The sequence below is a fragment of the Epinephelus moara genome, chromosome 3 (genome assembly GCF_006386435.1).
Source record: "Epinephelus moara isolate mb chromosome 3, YSFRI_EMoa_1.0, whole genome shotgun sequence".
Taxonomy (NCBI): Eukaryota; Metazoa; Chordata; class Actinopteri; order Perciformes; family Serranidae; genus Epinephelus; species Epinephelus moara.
In genome coordinates this window covers 27,315,428-27,338,029 of record NC_065508.1, presented here as the reverse complement: position 1 = coordinate 27,338,029, position 22,602 = coordinate 27,315,428, and the positions used below count along the sequence as shown (strand labels likewise).

The following is a 22,602-nucleotide window of genomic DNA, read 5'->3' as shown; positions in this document are numbered from 1 at the left end:
AGAAGACATATCATCCTTTCATACACAGACAGCACTTGTTAGTATTTAGTATCGACCATGACAAAATATAGAATATCAGCAGATTTATCCTTTAAGAAAAGTCAGTTTTAATTCAGAGACTCTCACACAGCCTTGTTCACTGTCCTTCCAATAACAGTCGCTTGCCCCTGGTCAACCCTGTTGTGTGATTGGTGGAGTTTATGGTTTATTACATCTCCTCCTACTGTGTCTTCCCCCTCTGTGATGTGAGACTTTCTCCATCTGGCGCAGACGCCGTTAAATAACCTCAGGTCGCAGTGAATGCATTGTCCTTACTGCCAATATACAACAGCTGCTACATGGAGAGCTCATTTAATTTTAATGTACAGTGTCTGTGCAAACAATAATCTGCACTGAAGCATAATGTTCATACACAAATAAATGAGTGTGGGAAATAAAAATAGAGCACAAAGCCACAGCTGAAACTTGACATTGATGAACATTAAATTCTCACTCCCGCAGCTCTTGCTGATTTTCACTTGTTAAACAATAGGCATTTTTATGGAGGAAAACAAATGGCGGATCTAGCTGGAGGCAAAATGATTCGTCAATTAACTGATTAGTGGATTGACAGAAAATGAATTGCCAATGATTTCGATAACTGATTAATTGAGCAAAAAGCCCTACTATTATCTAGCTCTTATCTGGCTTCTCAAACAAGGTTTTGGGGCTTCTATGACAGTTAAGTAAATATTTTTGGATGTTGGACTGTCAGTCAGACAAAACAAGATGATTCCAATATGTCCTTTTTTTTTTTTATAATATTCTGATATTTCATGGACAGAACAATCATAATAGACAGTACTCTGCAGAATAATTGATTTAGAAATGTACAGATTTTTCGGTATTTGCCACTGCTCACCTTGTTAACTGACATCGGCCTATCAGCAAATAAAATGATTGGCCATGAACTGATGGCAGTGGCTGATGTTTTACTGTTGTGCAATGGTTAAATAGCAGGATTCGAAACTAACGGCATCCCAGCAACGACAGAAAACATGTTTGGGATGAAAAGATCTTCCCAGGGACGCGAGTTTGTTTTTTCTTAAGTGGTGAAGCATGACCCGCCCTACTCTGCCTTACTCTGCCCCTGACTGGCCGACCCTGATATTCTCACCCTATAGTGAAGCCAATCTGTGTACTTATAATTGAAATTGTCGCTATTAAATCATGTTTAATGTCTGTTTGGAATCAACTAATCTTTTCAGCACTTCACAGAAACCTCCGCCGCCTACTAGTGTTTTGGAGGCGTAACTGCAGAGTGACTCACACCACCGCACAAGTATAAATGCTCACAACGGTGTCGGCAACGTGCGTGAGCTCTGCATAAAGCTGACGCACAAGTATAAATCTGCCTTAACCCTAACCAATCCTACTCTTCATGCCTAAACCAAACCAATCCACCTGCAAACACAACCAGTACTAGCCAATCACAGAAAGCAGGGTGGGTCAGGCCTTTGCCATCCTGGGAAAAAAAAAATTCACCCTCTGGATTCCTTTGGTACAAATGAACACCGTAAACCCACTACTGATGTGTAAGAGGACATACCCTGTTGTTTCCCTGATGATGCTACATTGTGAACAACAAACCTGTGTTGACATCGGCTAGTTAATGTTAGCACCCGGTGGCCGCAACTAACAGCTCACGGATGTTGCACTGAGATACATCATGATGCATTCAAGCTCTGTTCCAGGGATCTTCAAAGTGTTGAGGTCAAGGACCCCTTAGCTGAAGGAGAGATGGAGCACGGACCCCCTGCTACATATACAGTATAAAGCTGCATTGCATATTTAACCAGGCGGATGGAGGTTGTCAAGCAGAAGGCCACATCAGCCTCAGGCTGTAGTCTTGACCTGTTTTTGCTCTTCAGGTAGGGAACTCCACCTTCACAAAGATATGTTGTTGTAAAAGGCAAAATATGCTGGATAGGGACACACGATAATATTAGCACATCATTGGTATCGGCCAATATTGGCTTTAAAATGATATATCAGAATAGGCCAGCATGCTTTTTCTTAATTTTTTCAATGAATGAATATTAAATACATTGAAGAGTAGTGTATTTCATGTCTCCATCTGCTGGGCCGTCAAGATAAGAGTATACATGCATAATATGATGTTAATTCCACTACAGAAGAGACTTGATGATCACTAAAATTAGGTGGGGATAAAAGTGGCTATATCAATCTCAGTTATCGGTCAAATGAGTTGTTATATATTGGCATATCAGTGGCAGAAAAATCCAATATCATGCATCCCTTATGCTGGATTCATGTTTGTGTGTATTTTCAGAAATATTTCAATTTTTGACAAGAAAAATACAATTATCAAACAATATTTTGGCTGCCCCCCTGCAGTAACTAACCTCCTGTAAAAATGAGCATTTGGCGAAGGTAAATTATATCACAATCATGATGTGTTCAAATGTAGTCTTGTAAAATTGAGCATAGCGTTAGTTCAGGCAGGGTATGATGTCAAGTTCAGCTCACATCCCAGCTTCATCAGCTGATCTCAAACAGACCACTGCTGCGCGTCGGGGTTCTATTCCCCTGTCGGGAGTTATTTTCCCAGTATTCACCGGCTCATCATACATTATCCCTTACATACAACAGTTAGTTCCGACCGAGTAATTTGATTGGACGAGAGGCATTCCGTGAGTGCTGATATAGAGTATAACATCACTGGGACTTGTAACAGTAAAATCACTCCGCTCACAGGTGTTATAAGTAAGGGATAATGTATAATGAGCCGGTGAATACCGGGAAAATAACTCCCGACAGGGGAATAGAACCCCGACGCACACCCTGCCCTGCCGGCAACGGCTGAATCTCCTTGTCAGGGAAGCGTCCCTAGCAACGCTGGGCTACATAGCAACAGTCATTACACAGTATTATCAGACCTCTGAATGCCGCGACTGACCAATCAGAATACAGCATTTAATAGAGCCGTGTAATAAATATAAATACAACAGTTAATTAACCAGCTGTCACACTTGCTACATTGACGCAAACGGACACTATAGCGTTACACCAAGAAGATGGATATTTTCCCCTAAATTACATTTGAATTATATTATGAGAGGTCGTCAGGAGAGGACGAGGAAAAGGAAAGCCAGGACTCTTCTCTGCAGACCTCCAGGTGTGTTTGTGTAACATAAGCCGACCTCAACAAACTGGAGAGGAGCAAAAATGAAGCAAACACGGTCAGGAATGATCAATGCTCATCTGATGAGGTACTGATGAGGATGAGGGAGAGTGGAAGCTGAATCCGGCCGTGCCAACATCCAGGTTTGCCAACGTTTCATCAGCCAAACTGGACGAAGTTACACAATTGCAGATCAATGTAAATACAAAGTAGCTTGTGAGTTCCTGGCGTGTGCTGCGTTGCCTGGCAACAGACTGGGGGATCGTGGAGCTACATAACATACTTTTATTTCATTACCTTTTGTTAACATTTCCTTACTCAGCATTGCTGTTTAAGCTGTTGTTGAACTGTTGTATAAAAGCAATATCACATGAGAGCGAGTGATGTTGTACTGTCTATCATCACGGCTGTAATCCGTCTGTGCAGTGCGACGCACAGCCTAGGAAACAGAAGTACTGCAAAATAAACATTATAACGTTATTTCATCTCGTCTCGTTTTGGTCAACGAAAATGAAGAGACATTTTAGCAGAGGTTTTATTTTGTAAACCACATTTAGTCTCGTTTTTATTCGTCAACAATATTGCATTATATATTTAATTATAGTTATCGTCACATGACCACCATTTACGTTGCGTCTCGTTTTCGTCACGTGATAAGGTTCGTTGACGACGATATTTAATCATACTTTTCGTTGACGAAAGCAACACTACTTTCATTTTGAGTTGATTTTGGCAACCCTGTGGACAAAAGCGGTAGTGTTTTGCCGGAATGAAGCCTACATTTCCCATGAGCTCTAGCGCGTATTGTCGTAAAGAAGCTTATCTGGCTCGCGCATGTGTTTGTTTTGGGGATGAATGAAACAACAAGACGGGAAAACTTTGCCCCCGCTCCTATCGGGGATCCCAGCTCACCTCTGCCGCGCCCCAGCTCCACCTCCAACGCAGCGGTCGGCTGGTAAGGATGAAAGCCTGTTTGGCGAGCACTTCCACGGCTTCTTGGACTGAGTATGGAGCGGTGCCTCGCCTCTTTATTTCTCTGCACTCACTGGACCTTGTCGACGCCTGGCTGGTACCTGTCGTCGGCCCGGATGAGGTGTTCCAGCCCCGCGGCCCCTGCTCTCCTCATCCCCGCTGGCGCGGGGTGAATCTGCGCAACCTGCGGCCTCTGTGTGTGGCTCCCCAGACAGCTAACGCCGTGGACCCACCGGCTCCTGCCAGGATTGGGCTGGTAAATGCTAGATCGCTAGCGAACAATACGTTTATCCTGAAGGATTTCCTGACTTCCCGAGGATTGGATTTTCTCTGTGTGACTGAGACGTGGCTGACTTTTGGTGAGTCCAGTGCTTTCACAGAACTTTTACCTGATGATTGCTGCTATTTTAACTCCCCGCGGATGTCGGGTCAAGGAGGAGGAATAGTCTGAGTGCCGTAAATCACTTCGTCCTGGAAGCGACCTGCCGCGGACCCGGACACAGTTTCCTAAAGGTATGGATATACACTATATAGAAATAGCTTATCTTCACAGCGATGGTCTCATTTGCTGTTGTAGGTCACGCACAGACATCAGCAGAAACGAGAGACTTTTGCATATCCAGTTAAAAGTTCCTTGTAGCGGCTTTAAGGAGATAAAAGAACCTCAGTGGACGCAGCGAAAATTTATTCTGGAGAACCCTTCATTATTAAACCATATATACAGTCTCCTAAAAGGCTATTTTGTACACGTGTGTGTGCACAACAAAACAAGACAAAACATCACTTTGGCAGCAGCGCAGTCCGTGGTAACATCAGTCCCCTCTTGGCAGCAATCCAACAGCTTTAACATAATCAGCAGAGAAAATGAAGCTGTGAACTCAGAGTTAAAACCCAAACCGGTCTGCCCTGTGCGCCCTCAGCTCAGCACACATCGGTACAGATAAAGTCAAAAGATGCTTAGTTTACAGGCCGGAGGGGTCATTTGTATCACAGCAGCCCTCCTGTGAGTGATTTACACGAGCTCAGAGGACAACAAGTTTAAGTTTTGTTTCCTTCGTCAGATTTCTGTTTTCATGTCGGTACCTGACGAGGAATCTTCCTAATTGGGAAGCTTGTTTGACTTTAGGCAACAGAGGAGGAAGAAGAAGCCGTCGGCCTGCGTCTTCAAAGGCAGGGATTTTTGTCTGACACCGAGGCCAAGGGAAAACATGCCTTTCCAGATTTTCACAGTCTGAGTGGCACTGCTGTGAGTACATCTGAATTGTGAAAGATGTTTTGGAAACTGCTGCGTTGTCACGAAAATCGAGATGGTTTTTCAGTGAAGCAACGACCCTCTGAGGGCTGAATCTCAAACAACTGAGATCAGAAGAGATAGTCACAGACGAAGAGACATCACAGAGGTCTCTTATTCAGGTATACTAAAAACATAGAGCTTTGGTTATATGTAGAACTTTAAACTCTTATGAGTGTATTTATCTTGACAATTGAAGGTGTAAAATAACAGACCTGTACCTCACATTTACTGGTGCATCCGGCTCATAAACAAAAGCACTGAGGCTGAGTCAGGCAGTTTGGCATGTGTTGGGTGTTGCTTAATCAATCAGTGGGACAGCCGCTCTAATGACTGAGTCATGGCGGTATTGATCAGAGCCGTGTGAGGTGGGGGAGGTGTGTTGAGATGATCAATCCAAGCCTGGAGCAGCAGTGTGGGTTTCAACTGTGAGTAAGACTCCCTCGCTCATTGAGGCCAGTTGAACATGCAGGATTTTAACAGGGACACCTGTTAATGCATCAGAAGCTGAAGCTGTTGTATATGATGCGTACCATAAAGACAAAGATAAAGGATACAGACTGTCAAAAGATAATTATTTTATTCCAACAAGAACCTTCCTAAAGTCTTCTTTTATATGTTAGAAGCCAACATTCAATGTAGTCCATTAAATATTAATTACAAGAGTGATTTTTTTTTTGCGATATTGTTTTGTCCTGTTTTATTATTATTATTATTATTATTATTGAGAAATGTTTTTGCAAATTCCTGTGAAATGGTACTTCGTAGAGACATGACATTTTTACCAATGATTGGAAGTTGAGTGCAGATGGTGCTCAAGAAATATAATGCTGACTGACGAGATGGGGGTGCAATAATTTTGGTCAAAGAAATTTTGATTTGAAAGGCCTCCCCCCTAACACCATATGGATGCACCAATGGAGTTTAAGTCCAGACTTGTTATGTAAATGCACTCCAAAAGTGAAAATATACTTTTCCTGAGTAAAAACATTTATGTCAATTCAAAATGAACAGCAAAATAAAATGACACTGATGATACTCTCTACGCTTACAACTCTGTATGTGCGATTTCACCGCCTTGTGACCCATTATCCCAAGATTGACACTTCTGACAAACGGCGCAGCCTCAGAGCATTTCCAGGTACTGGCTTTAACCACCATGATTCACATTATTCTAAATCAATTTGGCTTTACAACTGCATTTTTCCACTTCCATAAACTAACTAACAGGCTGACTGGTGGAATGATGCAGACTCATTGTGTATCCTAAGTGCATAGACGGAGCAAAACAGGGGCATTGCAAGAATATTTCCTGGTGCTCCCACTAACTCACCTGGTAGAGCAGGCGTCCCATGTACAAAGGCTGTGTCCTTTGCTGCATGTAATCCCCCCTCTGTTGCTCCTTCCATGCTACTGTATGTCTGTCCTATCAAATAAAGGCAAAAAGTCCCCAAAAAATATCTAAAAAAAACCAACAAAAAAGTCTAATGTTTGGAGCTGCTCCACAGACAATGAATGGGAGCCTGATTTTATGGACCCAAAACATGTTTGCTTTATTATGTTGTATTGTTCTCAGTTCTGAAACAGAAAATGTTCCCATATACTTGGAATTTTCCCCTGGGTGCTCTCGGTGTCATCACATTTGTCCTTGGTCATTAGTTCAAGTTTAATACATTCAGTGTCATGCTTGTGTTTGGACATGCCATCAAGCTAGTGTGCTATCTCTGTCAATTAGCTGTTACATGAATTACATGTAATAATTTTGAAAATGGGTGCAACTCCCCTGTTAAACATTTTAAGACTTGTTAAGGGCCTGCAGTCGAGTCCACCATTTCTGCGCTGGATTCAAATAGCAGGTATGTGCAGTATTCTTAACAGTCGGTTCTGGGCATTTCAAGAAGAAAACCTAATTACGCTTACAACACTTTGTAACTCTAATCATGTAATGTGAACTGATTTGCAATTTGTGTGTCTTCTTTTGTTGAACTTCTAAAAAGCAGCTGCTCACAGCACATTTCCTGCCCCCTCTGATCTATAGGGGATGTCGCTACTCTAACACCTGACCTCTTAGCTCTTCAGAGCAATGTCTTTTAACTGTCCCATGATTGAGGCTGGTGGGTTGTGCCTTTGCCGTAGCTGCTCCAAAGCTTTGGAATAGCCTTCCACTCTCAATCAAACTCTCCCTCTCCACTGACACTTTTAAGACAAATCTTAAAACGTACATGTTTTAAATGGCCTTTAGTTGTTCATAGTGGTTTTAACATCTTCATCTTCGTATACTGTAATCTTTTTTTTTTACGTATGTAATTGTTCTTTTCCGTTTTATATTTGTGGACATGTTATATTGCTATATTGCTATATACTTGTGTGTCATTCTTTTAATTTGTACAGCACTTTGGTTCAACTGTGGTTGTTTTTAAATGTGCTATTTCAGTAAACTTAATTTGATTTGATTTGGTTTAAGGTGTTGTCTTGAACTGAATTCTGGGATTTGTATTATTAAGACATTCCTACAGTTTCAATATTATTTTATACTATATGGTATAGTTTATTGTCCCACTTGGATGGAGCAGTGACATGCTAGGATGGGTTATATCACGTCCATATCCATCTAAAACATGGCCATGTTTTCATTGTTTCTTCCTCTAGGTTTCCCAGGGTCAGAAAAATGGACTTCCATGCAAAATCATTTAAGAACCTTTTTCAATATTTAGTGGTACAGTAGCCCCAAGAGAAATAAACATTTAGTAAAAGGATGCAGTAAATGGTAGATAGGTAGCTGTCCTTAAAACTCTATAGTATGAATGCAGGACTGGCAAAGCAAGTGTACAGTATGTGGAGGCTGCCATAGTGGGAGTGGGTTTAGTCACTCTCAGATGTTGCTGGACTGTTCACTGTATGTATATGCCTCACGTCTTTATAGATCAGATTTCACATAAGTGGGAGGGCTGTCAGCTACACTGCAGGCTTTTCAAGAATCATCCACAACTGTGCTGCAAAACTGATGAAAGACTGTGGTGAGGAAAAGAGCCTTTTACCTCTGAATGCTCCTCAGCACGTGCCACCTCTTCCTGCAGGAGGTTCTGCGCCGTCTGCAGGCTGTGCTTCTGGACATGAGCCTCTGCAACGACAAAGACACATCACTGATGCATGAGAAGAGAGGAAGATGAGGTATGACTTCACTGGAGCTGGAAGAAAAATCCAGTAACCAAGAAACCGCAGCAGAGAAAATTATTTTCCAAATCACAAAGAGCCTTGAGGGTATGTGCTGACGAGGAGATGGTGGTGATGGGGTGGACAGTTGCTGGCCAGAAAAAAGGGAAAACAGGGGCTGTAAATATTAAACTTTGAGCTATTTTGGGAAGCTGGTCTTAGTTTGGTTTGACCACGAAACTCAAACCCAGCCCAGAGTCTCATTTTTGCCGTCAATAAATCTATAAAGCTTCAACAAACAAATAATTATCCAGGCTCTTTTTAACGTTGAACCTCGACAGGAATGCCTGAGAGCTCAGTGTTCATGTGCAAACACAGATACCATCTTTGAATTATTTATGTTCATGTCAATACAATGAAAAATGCAGGGAACCTTAAAAAAAAGATGATGGCAACTGCATCAAGTATAATCTGCCACAGAACGTTCAAACCAGCTCATATCAACATTATCTCAGGAACGCAGAGCAGTAACATGATGACTGAGAAGATATTGTTTGTCATTGTAATGCATTCGGTCAGCAAACTGTCAGGAGACGCTGATGAATACTGAATGCTCAGTCACGGATGCTTGCAACAAACAATGTCTCCTCCTCCATAGAAATTTGACTAGCCTGGGGGTTTATTTAAAGGGGACCTATTGTGCTTTTCGGTATTTTGTGTCTTATATATAGTGTTGAAACGAAAGATGTTCATATTAAACGTGGCCAAAGCTTCAAATAACAAGCATGAAAAAGTAAAGCTCAGGCTTCAGACTGTTCTGGATTTGACTCTGTACATTTTTGCTACTCTGGGTGCAACATTATGTCATAGCGTGCCTGATTTCTTTCCATGGTCATCTGCTCCAGGCACATTACATAGCTTACATGCTAAATGAAGCTACAAGCTAACGTCAGGGAAATATGTAAGCTTGGTTGCTGATGTTGTAAATTTCTCTGCAATTTCAGATCAAAGTCCTGCTGGAACTTGTGCAGTTGTGTTTCAAAGCTTTTATTAGTGATTAGATTTTTAACGGTAAAAAGTGACACTATACTTCATTAATAGGGTCATTCCCCGGCTGCAAGTCACAGTGTTGAATCATGTCATATCACTGGGGTTAGGGCTGTGCCATATCATCTCATTTACTATAATACTGATATCATTTTTAAAATCATATGAAAAATTCACATCATGAGACTTGTTGACATATTGACATCATACTGTTACCCACAGCAACAACAAGCATGGCTGAAAGTGAAATTATTACCTACTCTGCGGTGGTTCCAAAAAGAGGAGCAGCTTCAGTAATGTGGAATAAACTGTGGCGTCCTGAATGTTCTCTTTTAGTGACTTACCGCTCAGAGGGAACTCATTCAGCGGCTCCTCTGGCAGCAGCACAGCGTCTCTCCCTCTCGTCTCTCGCCGTGCGCACACAGGAGTCTGTGTCGTCAAGTGATTTTGTCATAAACCTTTGGTAATGTAAACCTACGTGACGCTCGCAGCTCAACAAAAAACTCCATATGTGTGACTGTGCGATAGTTGTGGTAACATAACATAACATGATTAGAGGAGAAATGGCAGAGCGTAAAGGTTCAGGTGGCTGTTCAATTTATATATATAGATCCCAGGGGACATTTTTTGTATTTGGGAGCTGTTTAAATGTGTAATTTGTGGTAGATTTTATTTTGTTGAACTATTAATATTGTAACAGAATCTGAATCTCACTCTGAGTTACTGTTGTTGTTCACAAACTAAAGAAATAAGAAATCATTTTAGTTTTTACTGAATATTTTGTTGCAATTCTATGTTCTTAAATTAATAATGAAGTTTTTTGTTTTTTTTACTATATCGTGACCTGAAATATTGTGATATTATTTCAGGGCCATATCGCCCACCCCATATTGGGGTACAACACATGTGCAGTGAAATCTGGTCTGCACCTGCCAAAAGATTTACTACCTGGCGCACTATCATAGAACAAGACTGATTCATCTTACAGAGACATCCGCAGACGGCCTTACGTCAAAATATGTTTTATATGAAAAACAAAGATTTGGGTGAGAATTAAAATACTGCAATTATCATTATCATTATTAAAAAAGGTCCTAAATAAGAGGCCATAAACAAATGCTTTCTTTATAAAACGTTGAAATGTGTATTGGACACCATCCACTCAAGCGTAGTCTACCCAGAAAGGTAGGTCAGACTGAGCGCACCTTAGGAGGCTGAAAAAAAGTGCATCCAAAGATCACCTGAGTGAACGCCATCCTTTTTTTTCTAGCCTCATCTATTGTTACCCTCCAACATTGGAGCTCCAGTTACAGTGCACATGTGTCATACACCATAGCTCCCATGGGGTCAAGACTGTGTCCCCAGTCCTCGTTAAATAGCCTTGGGCGAGATATGGAAGACCTGGAAACCTTGATTAATCAGAGCAGACAAAGCTTTTTTTGGGAGGGGGGCTTTAAGAGACAGGCACTAGCTTTTCAGACAGTGTATTATTATTAATATGTAGTATTATTATTATTATTATTATTATTATGTTCCAGCACAGACAGTATGAGGGAAATAAAGCTTTTTTTTCCCCATTAAAGCATGTAAACATGTTCTAGTAGAAACCCAAAATACAAGAATGAACCTGAAAATGAGCAGAATAAGTCCTCTTTAAAACCTGTCTGATTGTCTTTAGATTATGACCATGTTCCCAAACCCCAGCTGTTACAATGACCAGTGTTGTTATTACTAGGGCTGCAAATGCCAATTATTTTCATTGTTGATTAATCTAATCTAGCTTTGGGACATCAAAAATGTCCCAAAGCCCAAGACTGTTCTGTCCAAGACAAAAGATATTCAGTTTACTGTTACAGAGGAGGAAAGAAACCAGAAGCTGGAATCACAGACGTTTGACTTATAATCTTACAAAATACTCACAAGTTGGCAATTAATTTAACAGTTGACAACTAATCGATTTATTGTGCAGCTCTAGTTATTTCCAAAATGTATGGTGGCCAAGAACTACAAAATTGTGACTCAGAGCCTTAAAAATTTATTAGGTTTAAGGATATTTCCTGAGGACATGACTTAAGTTAAATTAAAACAAACTTTTGCTGATAATGAAAATCTTAAGATCTGGCCTCAGGGCTGAGATGCCGACCACGAGCCACATTTTGTCCATGTTGCTTTCCATCTCTTAATGCAGGATTTCATTTCCTGTCATCACTCTACTCCAGGGGTGCTCAAAGTTTTGATGACTAAGTGCCAATTTAGAGAGCCAGCATATGATTAAGAGCTGCAGAGGGAGAGTTCCGCTGAGATGACTAACTTCAGCTAACAGCACTAGCATTGATGACAGAACGAAATTCCTGCAACTACTGTGAGGTGCTACTAGTTGCCATTCAACCAGTAGCTTCCTACAAGTTGTCATTTCTAACTTGACAGATGCTTGTTAGAGAAGCACAGTTTGAGACAGAGAACCATTCACACTCAAATTCACACCTACAGTACGGACAATTTAGAGTCACCAGTTAACCTGCATGTCTTTGGATTGTGGGGGGAAGATGGAGTACCTGGAGAAAACCCACGCTGACACAGGGAGAACATCCAAACTCTGCACAGAAGGGCTCCCCCACCCTGGGTCATTTCTGAGGACAGCCAATGACCCGCATCTTGAACAACAATTTTCTAATAATTTTCAAATTGTAAGGGAGAGATGAAGCTCATGGAGGCTGTTAAGGTACTAAAAAAACCATAAACGTCTGACTGCCACAATACCCATTGAATTCGTAGTCCTTCTCAGAGTCAGCTCAGTGAAATCTTTACAGACCTGATGTACATATCTTTAGATTCTGTGTGACTCTCACTTCCCAAGGATATCATCTCTGATGTCCATTGCCATTAATCATCGATAAACTTGCTCAGAAATCACAGAAAAAACTACAGACCTTGCCTAAGAATCATCATGTTTTTAAGTTTCAAAGTAAACCCAGTGATAGTTGTCTGTACATTTGTGGGTACACTGCAGACAGGAACTACTAACAGTTCATTCGGCACACTTTTAATGGTGCCAATTTGCCAAAATATAAATACATACAGGCTCTTTTCTTAAATTGCTCTCATATAGCTTCTGTTTTCATTTCTATTCTTATTTTAGTTCTATGTGCCTTGAATGGAACATTTACATTAAAAAAAGTCCTGATGGAACTGTAGATAGGAGCACTGTTATCTGTCATTTCAGCAGTAAGGAATTTTCACTCCATCGGAGTACTAAAAGCCTGAAATATTACCTCAGCACAAAGCATTAAGCAGCAAACCCGGAGGTCCAAGCTAGCGCAGCCTCCTACAGCCACAATCGACCAGGTGTTTAGACACAAACTGAGTAATGCGGACTTTATACTTCTGCGCTGTATCAACACTGTAGTTACAGCGAAGGCTCCATTTCGTAGCCTGACGTGCACCTCCCCAGATATGTAACAGCACGTTGTGGCAACGCAGACCTCCTGTCTATGTTTGTAAGCTGAAACCATTTCCCTCAATGGAAACAAAGCTTTTATTTACTTTAATTTTACAGATAAGAAACAATAAACTTTGAAGACAATAAAGCCTCCACAAAAACAGCATTTTAAGGCTTGTGTGTGATTTATCCTGGCTTCATATGAGCAGAGGAAATCTCCACTTATCGCTAGGCTAATTTATACAATGCAAAATGCCATAGCATGTTGTATTTGTGGGGAAAATGTGTCCAGATAAAGACAAGTGTTTGTGAATGCTGCAAGTTATAATGAAGCTGATTTGTGGACTTTGTGGAAATTGTCTCTATTAGGCCATGTTTAATGTGTGTTTAATGTGTGTTTTGAATCAACTAAACTTTACACTACTTAACAGGAACCTGTGCCGCCAACTAGTGTTTTGGAGGTTTTTTCTTACAGACACACCACCGCACAAGTATGCTAACAACGGCGTAGGCTACGTGCGTAGGGTCTGCCACACAACTAGAAATCCCACTTAAGTCTACCTGGACCGACTAACTCCCTTGCAAAATGGATTGCAATGGACTGCAGACTACTTATCTTATAAAAACAGGGCGCAAGTTTGAGATTTGCTTCCTTTATCATACAAAAATAAAACAAAATTACGCTTGCTTACATACAGGAGGCTCTACTAATGCCACGTCTAAATGACTACCAACAGATACAGGCAGTAATGGCTGCAGCTTGCCTGATAAAAATGTACAAGTGCAGCCACACGCAGCATGTGTTCACCTCCTGGGGGTCGCGGTCGGTCATCATTATGAACAGGCCTGACCCAGCTGACTGTAAAGTGCGTCTTGTCCCTCCCAGAGATGCTCTGACAGACCCGCTAACCCCCACAAGTCAGACTGGGTTCAGTGGAAACTAAGGGGCAAATAAAGGTCACCGTAATGACGCTAATAACTCAAAGCCTCTGGGGGAAATCTCCACAGTTAAGAGAGAAAATGGACATTGTGTGCAGGCAGTTGTAATTCCAGCTTCTCTTTAAATGCTCCCTGCTTGTCACTGAGGTAATGCAGCTTGGCAGCCAAATCATTCACGAAGATCTTTAAAGGTGATAAATTCCGTTTAACAAGACAAAGGTCTGTGAGCAGAGAACATTATGGCCTCAACAAACCTCACAGCACGTTCTGCTTTCTATAGCATTAATAATCGATTGCTCCACATAAGCGCTTTGGTCATCATTGTGTGAACATCGCGTAGTAAAAAGCAAGCATGCATTAAGGAGCAGCCTCGTTCATGACCCCGTGCAGCAGATGTGGGGAGATGGGGGTGTAATGAGAGGTGACAGCCAGGCAAACAAATACTCCTACAGCAGCTGTATGTGACCTACATTTGAGGAGGTGGAGAGTGACGGAGTGGTGGTGTGTGGACCTGGAGGCCAGTGTAGCGTATAGTGCTGCTCTCACGAGTGAATGGTGTTGGTGACGGAGTAGCACGTTTCGCCTCGGAGCAGACATGAGATGATGAGGTGTCAAAGCTGTCACACTGCTGGTCTGTTGGCTGCAGCTGAACTTTATCTCTGCGTAATGTTTCCCTAAAAGCAACTGGCTTTGGGTAAATACTTCAAACCAGACATTTACAACAACATGACTAAAGCTGAACAATAACTCAATTAACTGATAATTTAACGTCTACAATGTTAATGTCGTCTGACAACTGGTTGTATGATGCTGCCTCTCCAAGGCAGGAATTTAATGTTGTGATGCCGCCTCACTGCGCTGTATAAAATGTACAATCCCAGAATGGAGGGGCAGAGTCGTCTCAACTTTATGCCAGCATTGGAGGTAGTAACAGCGCTGAAACGGGATCATAATTGGCACAGGTGTGACAAGCTGATGACGTATTTTATTTTATTTTTTAAAGATATATTTCGGGGCATTTTTTAGACTTTAATTGATAGGACAGTCAAGCGTGAAAGAGGGAGAGATAGAGAGAGGGAGTGACATGCAGCAAAGGGCCACAGGCTGGAGTCAAACACTGGCCGCTGCGGCAACAGCCTTATACATGGGGCGCCTGCTCTATCCACTAAGCCACTGACGTCCCAACTGATGACGTATTATGAGTACGACTCACTGCGGGAGATTTAAAAAGTAGCTGATAGCAGTTAGCAGCTAACTCGAAGACGAACAGCGGCTGAAAATGTCCACAAATTGTAAAAACAATGAGGTCTGGGGGCTCCTTACCCACTGAGCAGAGGGCGAGATCAGCCACCATATAACAGGGACGGTAAATGATTGTTATTGCCATATTATTGTTCATAGAGCACTGCCGACATGTATATGTGACACTACAGGCCGACACTGTTGCAGCAATGCTTATTTAGGGTTACAAATATTAATGAGGAAACAGGAGACCAGGTAGAACTTACCCACAGGCATGTACTTAGTGTAACCATCAGAGCAGGACAGTGTACCAGTTGCTACACATAACACTGGAGGGCGTAACGGTATCTCTGGAGGGACAAACTTATACTGTCAATACATAACACTTACATGTCACGCCTGTCATGCCTTTACTGATTCCGCAATACTGGCATGCTGTCTAAATTCACACACTGGAGCAGAATGATGCCGCCGTTGTTTGGTTCTGTGTAAAAATCCAAAGGCAGCATGAGGACGGGACTTTATAGCGGACCTATAGCGCGATCTGAGTATTAAGGGGTGCATGTCTGCTTTCATTTTTAGGCACTTTGTAGTGTAAAGATCCAGGTTAATTATATTGGAGCCGTCAGATGCTGACGTGGACAGTGTGTACAATCTGGAAAGTTCTAATTACAGTAATTCCAACATGACTTAAATGTGACAATGTCTGTCAGGTCAAAGTTGAACAAGAGAGTCAGTCTGTAAACTGCAATGGATGTTCAAAGTAATGGAAACAGAACTGAGAGCATCTTCAGCTTCTGTGCCGTGACATATTTCCCAGTGAGTATTTGAGCGGCATACTGTTTCAAAAGGGCTTGAAAGCAAGTCCTTTGAATCTGATTGAACTATCAAAAAACGGAGTCCACTTCAAACCCAGTTCAAACCAAAAGATTCGTGACGAGAAAAGTTGAAACAGGCAACTACTTGCAATGTGCCATTCTGCAGCATGTTAAAAACCTGCCAGTTCACACCAATGCAACTAGATGACATGGTGTATCATCTCTATGCAACAACTCTCTGTACTTCTGCTCTGATTTGCAGCTTAAGCACATAAGCACAGTGAGCAGCAACAGTGACCCACCGTCCAACACTGGCACACTGTGAGGACGGAAACAGAGGGCTCAGTGGGGACAGAGCACCTGCTGCGGTCATGTTGACTTGACCGGCGGACTTTACTACAAGCTGACTGGCTGTTGAAACAAATGAGGTGCTTTACATTCTAAGAACAGCCGCCAGCGATTTGGTCAGCTGAGTCACAGGTGACACAATCAGCTGGCTTGAGTCGAGCTCAGACCACTGCAACGATTCTCTGCAACGTTCTAAAAAGATTTTGTCTTGTCATGAATCATTGGTCTGAACTGGGCTTATAGTTCTGTGCGATATGGAGCTGCAGCGGACTGTCGGCTCCACACACCCCTGCCTTAATCTTCAATCAGGAGCAAGACAAGGAAGAGATGAATTATTAGACCTCAGACAAACTGTTTTGGAAATGACAACAAAGGTTTTGCCCACTGATCTCCAAACACTCTCATCCTATCTTTCTCTTGATGTTGCTTTGTAAGTTACTCAACCCACAAACTGTGAAGTGGGTTAGCTAGTCCCCCAAAGTCTCATTTGATTGGATGAACTTTTGTAAACGCCCCTGAGTGCAGCATGAGTCATCAAACATTTCAAACCGTTTTACAGAAAGAGAAAAGAAGACAGGGATTTTGATGTAAAAATACTCCTGATACTAATGTTTTTTTCTAACATTTATTTCACATATAACAGGAGATAAATGATCACAGGGACACAGGATTGAAACTGGGAAGATGTATTTTTCACTTCACTGGGTCTTTAAAACCGACAGTTTGGGTAGTAATTTTACTGTTCCTCTTTCAAATAAGTTTGTGGAACCTGAACGCTAATTTACAAACTATCTGATCATCATGTTCATGTGGTTAGGGTTAGTGTTCAGATAAGATTATCCTTTATACGTCCCTCAACGGGGACATTTACAGTTATCTCAGCAATTAACTTGCAGCTTTTATAGATTAGCAACTATTTTGATAATTTATTTATCATTTAAAGTAATTCTCTTAAAGAAAATGCCAAATATTCCATAAGTCTGTCTCAGGGGTCGGCAACCTTTTTGGCATTTTTAAATTTTCTTCCTATCAGTGTGCTATAATGTCAATCCCTCGCTTCTCGAAGTGCTCCATAAAAACTTAGGGCATGTCCTTACCTTTTGTCGTTTAAGGCATTGGTTTTGGGCAGCAGAGCTCCACCCTGATCTAGTCATATCACAGTATCTTGCTATGGAGTGGCAAACATGGTATGTCATTGACATCCACGCCCTCATTAAGTGTGATGCTAAACACTGTGGCTCCTTTCAAACAAGCTGTCTCTCACCTTTTCTGCCATTTTTTAAATGCATCATTCAATACTTCTGGCTGACATGGGAATGTCTTTTATTCTTGATTTTATTGTCTCATTGTTTAGTAAGCTATGAAACAAAACCCCCGAGCTGCAGATGTGTTCGCCATCAGTAAATTACTTTCCACACATAAGAATGCAATTTTGGTAGTGTGATTGTTTCAGTTGTGGCAAAGACTTTGAGGCTGTTTCATGCTTCTCATACCTGGACACAGCCTATTTGCAGGGTTGTCCTTGGAGTTTTCTCGTGTTTAACACTTGACGTTGGGCAAACAATTTTTTCAAGGCAAAGTATGCACAGCATGGCCCTTCTGAAACACAAAATCTCACTCTTCTGTCCTTGAGGGCCAGAATTCCATCCATCCATCCATCCATCCATTTTCAACCACTTAGTCGAAGCCAGGTCGCGGGGGCAGCAGGCTGAGCAAAGTATTCCAGACATCCCTGTCCCCAGCAAAGCTTTGCAGCTCCTCTTGTCCTCTTGTGGGACCCTAAGGCGTTCCCAGGCCAGATGAGATATATAATCCCTCCAGCATGTTCTGGGTCTACCCCAGGGCCTCCTACCAGTGGGACATGCCCGGAACACCTCCAACAAGAGGCATCTTGGAGGATCCTGATCAGATGCCCGAACCACCTCAATTGACCCCTTTCCACATGAAGGCGCAGCAGGTCTACTCCAAGGTCCCACCAGATGTCCGAGCTCCTTACGCTATCTCTAAGGCTGAGCCCAGCCACCCTCCAGAGGAAACTCATTTTGGCCCCTTGTATCCGCAGTCTCGTTCTTTTGATCACTACCTAGAGCTCATGACCATAGGTGAGGGTTGGAACATAGATGGACCAGAAAATTGAAAGCTTCATTGCAGCGTCCGCATCACTGCAGACACCGCACCAAACTGCCGATCCATCCCATGCTCCATTCTACCCTCACTCGTGAACAAGACCCCAACATACTTGAACTCCTGCACTTGGGTCAGTAACTCACTCCCAACCCAACCAAACTCAGAGAATTACCTAACCTTTATTTTAGCTATCTTAGCTAGCATGCCTGCCATTGTCTAGCGAGCCCGCTCCAGAAGCGTCACTGTTTTTCCCACCCACATTCTGCGAAGGAGGCAACGAGTACTAGCACATCAGAGGCAGAGTACAGTGGGTCTTTGCGGGGTGCTTATGCTGTGCTAACAATGTCCATGACAGAAGTAATTTGGCATGTGAATAACAGGGCACATTTCCAAAAAAACTCTCCTGCAGGCAGGTTGCTGACCCCTTGACTAACTCCTCCTGTAATTGTAATTTCATTTTCTTTGTGTATTCTTTGTGTTTTCAAATACTTCAAATGTCTACACCTCTTAACCTCACACCTAGATACAAAATCCTGCAGGATACGCCAAGTGTGAAACACATCCTAGGGGGTCGGAGCCAATACTTGTGGCAGACGATAGAGTGTGAAAACAGTGGGTAGGGGCGCCGCTCCCTGCCGCAGACGGAAGGATGTGAAACACCCCGTAAGAGGCGTTCCTCAGGTATAAATGTTTAGGCTTTCCTATGCTCGGGGTCTTTCTTCATTCTGACTGCTCGTGTGCTGATTGACCTTTTCTTTGCAAAGAAAATAAAAACCTTGTCGGCCGGCAGAAGTCTCTATTTCATTATTCACCAGCAGCAGAGAATTTCCACAACACTCCAAAGTGATGATATCCTGCTAAGTTGTGTATTACTGTAAGTTGAATATCTTTGGGTTTTGGATTGTTGGTTGGACATCTCCTTGGATGCCTCCTTGAGATACTGTGACTGGTATTTTTCACATTTTTAACATTTTAGTGATTAAATTATCAATTTAATAATGAAGAAAATAGTTGATGGTGGAGGGATTACATATTTTCTCATTTTATTCTTCAGCAAGGCTAAAAGTTTTAAGCCCTTCTGGTCATTACATGCCACCTAAGTAAACTTTTGGATGGAACAAACAACACTGTGTGATTATTTTTCCACTGGGGACAATTATATCTGCAGCTAATTTCAGGCGAAAACTGAGATACCTTGCCGAGGACCAGAGTGGTCATCAGGGGAAATTTCTGACTTGATGGAGGCACAGTGCAATTTACTGTGTTTTGATACAACATTATTAAAAAGGCAAACCACATCACGCTGTAACTGCATATTAACTAGTGCTGACATGACTTGGTTGATTAGTGTAGAAAATCTATTATTAATTTATCAATTAGGCCATCAAAAGAAAATGAATTAGCTGGGATTTTAATCTGATTAATTGTTTAAGTGATTAATTAAGCAAAAGAGACAAAAACTGACTGGTTACAGCTTCTCAAATGTAAATGTTTAACTGGTTTTCTTTCTTTCTTCTATGATTAAAACTCAATATGCAGCTCAGTCACCAGAAGAAAACATTTGTTTTGTATGTTTCTGCAAACCACTGATAAGCTACATTTGTACATTTCATACATGTAGCATCAACATTTCTAAAGTGACGTAGTATATGAGCTGATTTTGTCATCGCCAGGTGAAGGGGATGGTGGATGGCACGACACCTGAACGAGACAGCTGCCAAGCTGCAGTGCTGCAGACAACTGTTGAAGATCAACAAACAGCAGCACCTCGCCACATTTCCCTACAGCACCGAACCTGCATGTTTTTCACCAACCAGTCATTGTTTTTCCAGCAACTTTTATGCTACCAAACATGGGTGTTTAAAGCCCAAACATTACCTTTACCCAACCATAACTAGGGGTGTAAAGATCCATTGATCTGGATCAAAATATCAATTCAATGATCTATGATCCAGTATCATTGATGCAATGTGAAAACATCGATCCATATTACCATATTTAGGTTACGCCTTTATTTTGAAAGTCTGTGTCACTGTCAAACAGCAGCAGGCAGACACCAAGCAGCCAAGAAGGAGGCAATGAGGAAAACGTTATTTACTCTGGAATAAATCAGCAGTATGGAAATATTTTGGATTACGGAGAATATATGTGTCAACAGACAAAGCACATGCCATGTGTTAATAATGTCGTTACAAGACAAAACACGACGCACTACAGCAACATTAGCTGCTCTGTTTCAATTATGTTTTTATCTTTTATGGCAAAAAGTAAAAAAGAAAGGGGTGGCAGCTTCTTCTGTGACAGACTTTGTTAAATGGGCAGATGATATTGTCTCAAATCGATCACATTAAATCGAAATCTTATTGTGGCAGACTTTGTAATTTTGGAAAATATCGTATTGTTGTCCAAAGAATCAATATCATATTGTATCGTTTTAAGTTTTAACGTATCCCAAAAAACGTACACATGTAACGTATCCATGGTTTGCAGAAATGTGCGATGCAAACATTTTTTTCTGGTGATTGGGTTGGAATATCTCTGGATGTTTTACGGTTTGTCAGACAAAACAAGACGTTCAAAGACGTCAGTTCAGACTCTGGGGAATTGTGACGGAAACTGTTCACTATTTTTGGATATTGTTAAACCAAAATGATTTATAAATTAATCTCAAAAACAACTGATCAAAAAATAAATAAAAATGGATACAGTATAGTATTGCCATATTTTGCATGGATACACAGATGTTATATAATTTTATACACATTATATAAAATTACTTATATTGCAAATACAAATTAAACTTTTGTAGCCGACCAGAATAATTAAATCAATTGCTTTTTCTGTCCACTCTATACATTTTGCTCCAGTAAAGAATGACTGAATCGAGATGAACAGACTGTAAACTTTCTTATCTTATCAGATAAAACAGATGTTGACAAAGTTTTCCTTTGGGGACATAATTAGCAGTTCAAAAAATGTGATTAATCTCAATATATGTAAATCACAAAAACATTTAAATCACAATATTGTATCATGACTTCAGACTCATGATTTAATATCATATCCTGGAGCCTCTGGTGATTCCCACCCCCTGATTGCAGCCCTAGAGAAATTACTTGGGCCATTTATCGATCAAAAAAATATTAAACTGGATCCACAGCAAATGTGAAGATTCACCATGTTTTTTGGTTTTATATCAAGTAAATTAAACATCTTTGGATTTTGGGTGGTTGGTCTGATAAAACAAGATATCTAAAGACGTCAGCTTGGGCTGTGGGAAATGGTGATGGACATTTTTCACTATTTTCCAGCCTGTCTTACAAAGAATAATGGATGGATTAATGAATAATGAACATAATCATTAGTTGCAGTGCCAGTGTTTGCATAAGAGGGATTAGATATATCCTCTAATGTACAGTTTTTAAACGCTGCCTCTTGTAAAGTTGAAGATTCAAATCATCAGTTGGGGACCCCCTCAGTCGAGCAGTTGTTTTTGTGTCAGTCAGTACGCAGTGTACTTCTGGACATGTTTTGGTCCCCAGATTTTACAGCAGAGAGATCCCTCCTCACGTTCACACTGCTCTGCAGTACAGGCCGCTGCAGACCCAGGGGGAGCCTTTCTTTTCCCTTAAGAATCTAAACCTCCATTGGTCTCATATTTCAGTCCTGGACTGAGTCACAGCTCGTTCCTGACTGGCTCAAACAAATCAAATACGTTTCAAAAATCGTGCTGTTGGGCTCCAACAGGTGTGGAGCCATTAAAAGTTTAAGAGCCTGTTCCCACAACGAAGTAACCAGATTGTCCGTCAGGCACCAGTAACCCTGAAGCCCCGACTGTCAAGATGTCCGGTGAGGTCAGGGTTTGAGTCAGCATTAAAATCTTCTGCAGTGATCTGAGTCCAAACCTACATCGTGTGCTTGGAGGAATCGTGGTAACACTGATCGATGTGACAGTAAGTGTCACTGCGTGGGCTGAGAAACAACCTCTCAGCAAACAGCCGGTGTCAACATGTCAATAGACCGGGCTAAAGCTAGCGGAGAC

At 41.6% G+C, this 22,602-nt stretch overlaps 1 protein-coding gene across 1 annotated transcript in view; it reads right to left on the bottom strand.

Annotated features, from left to right (window-relative positions):
* Positions 1-22,602, bottom strand: part of vps37d (VPS37D subunit of ESCRT-I) — a 59,555-nt gene that overhangs the window by 12,032 nt on the left and 24,921 nt on the right. Inside the window, exon 3 of the mRNA XM_050039129.1 lies at positions 8,486-8,568. Coding sequence (XP_049895086.1) covers positions 8,486-8,568 — 83 coding nt within the window. The remainder of the gene's footprint in view (positions 1-8,485; positions 8,569-22,602) is intronic.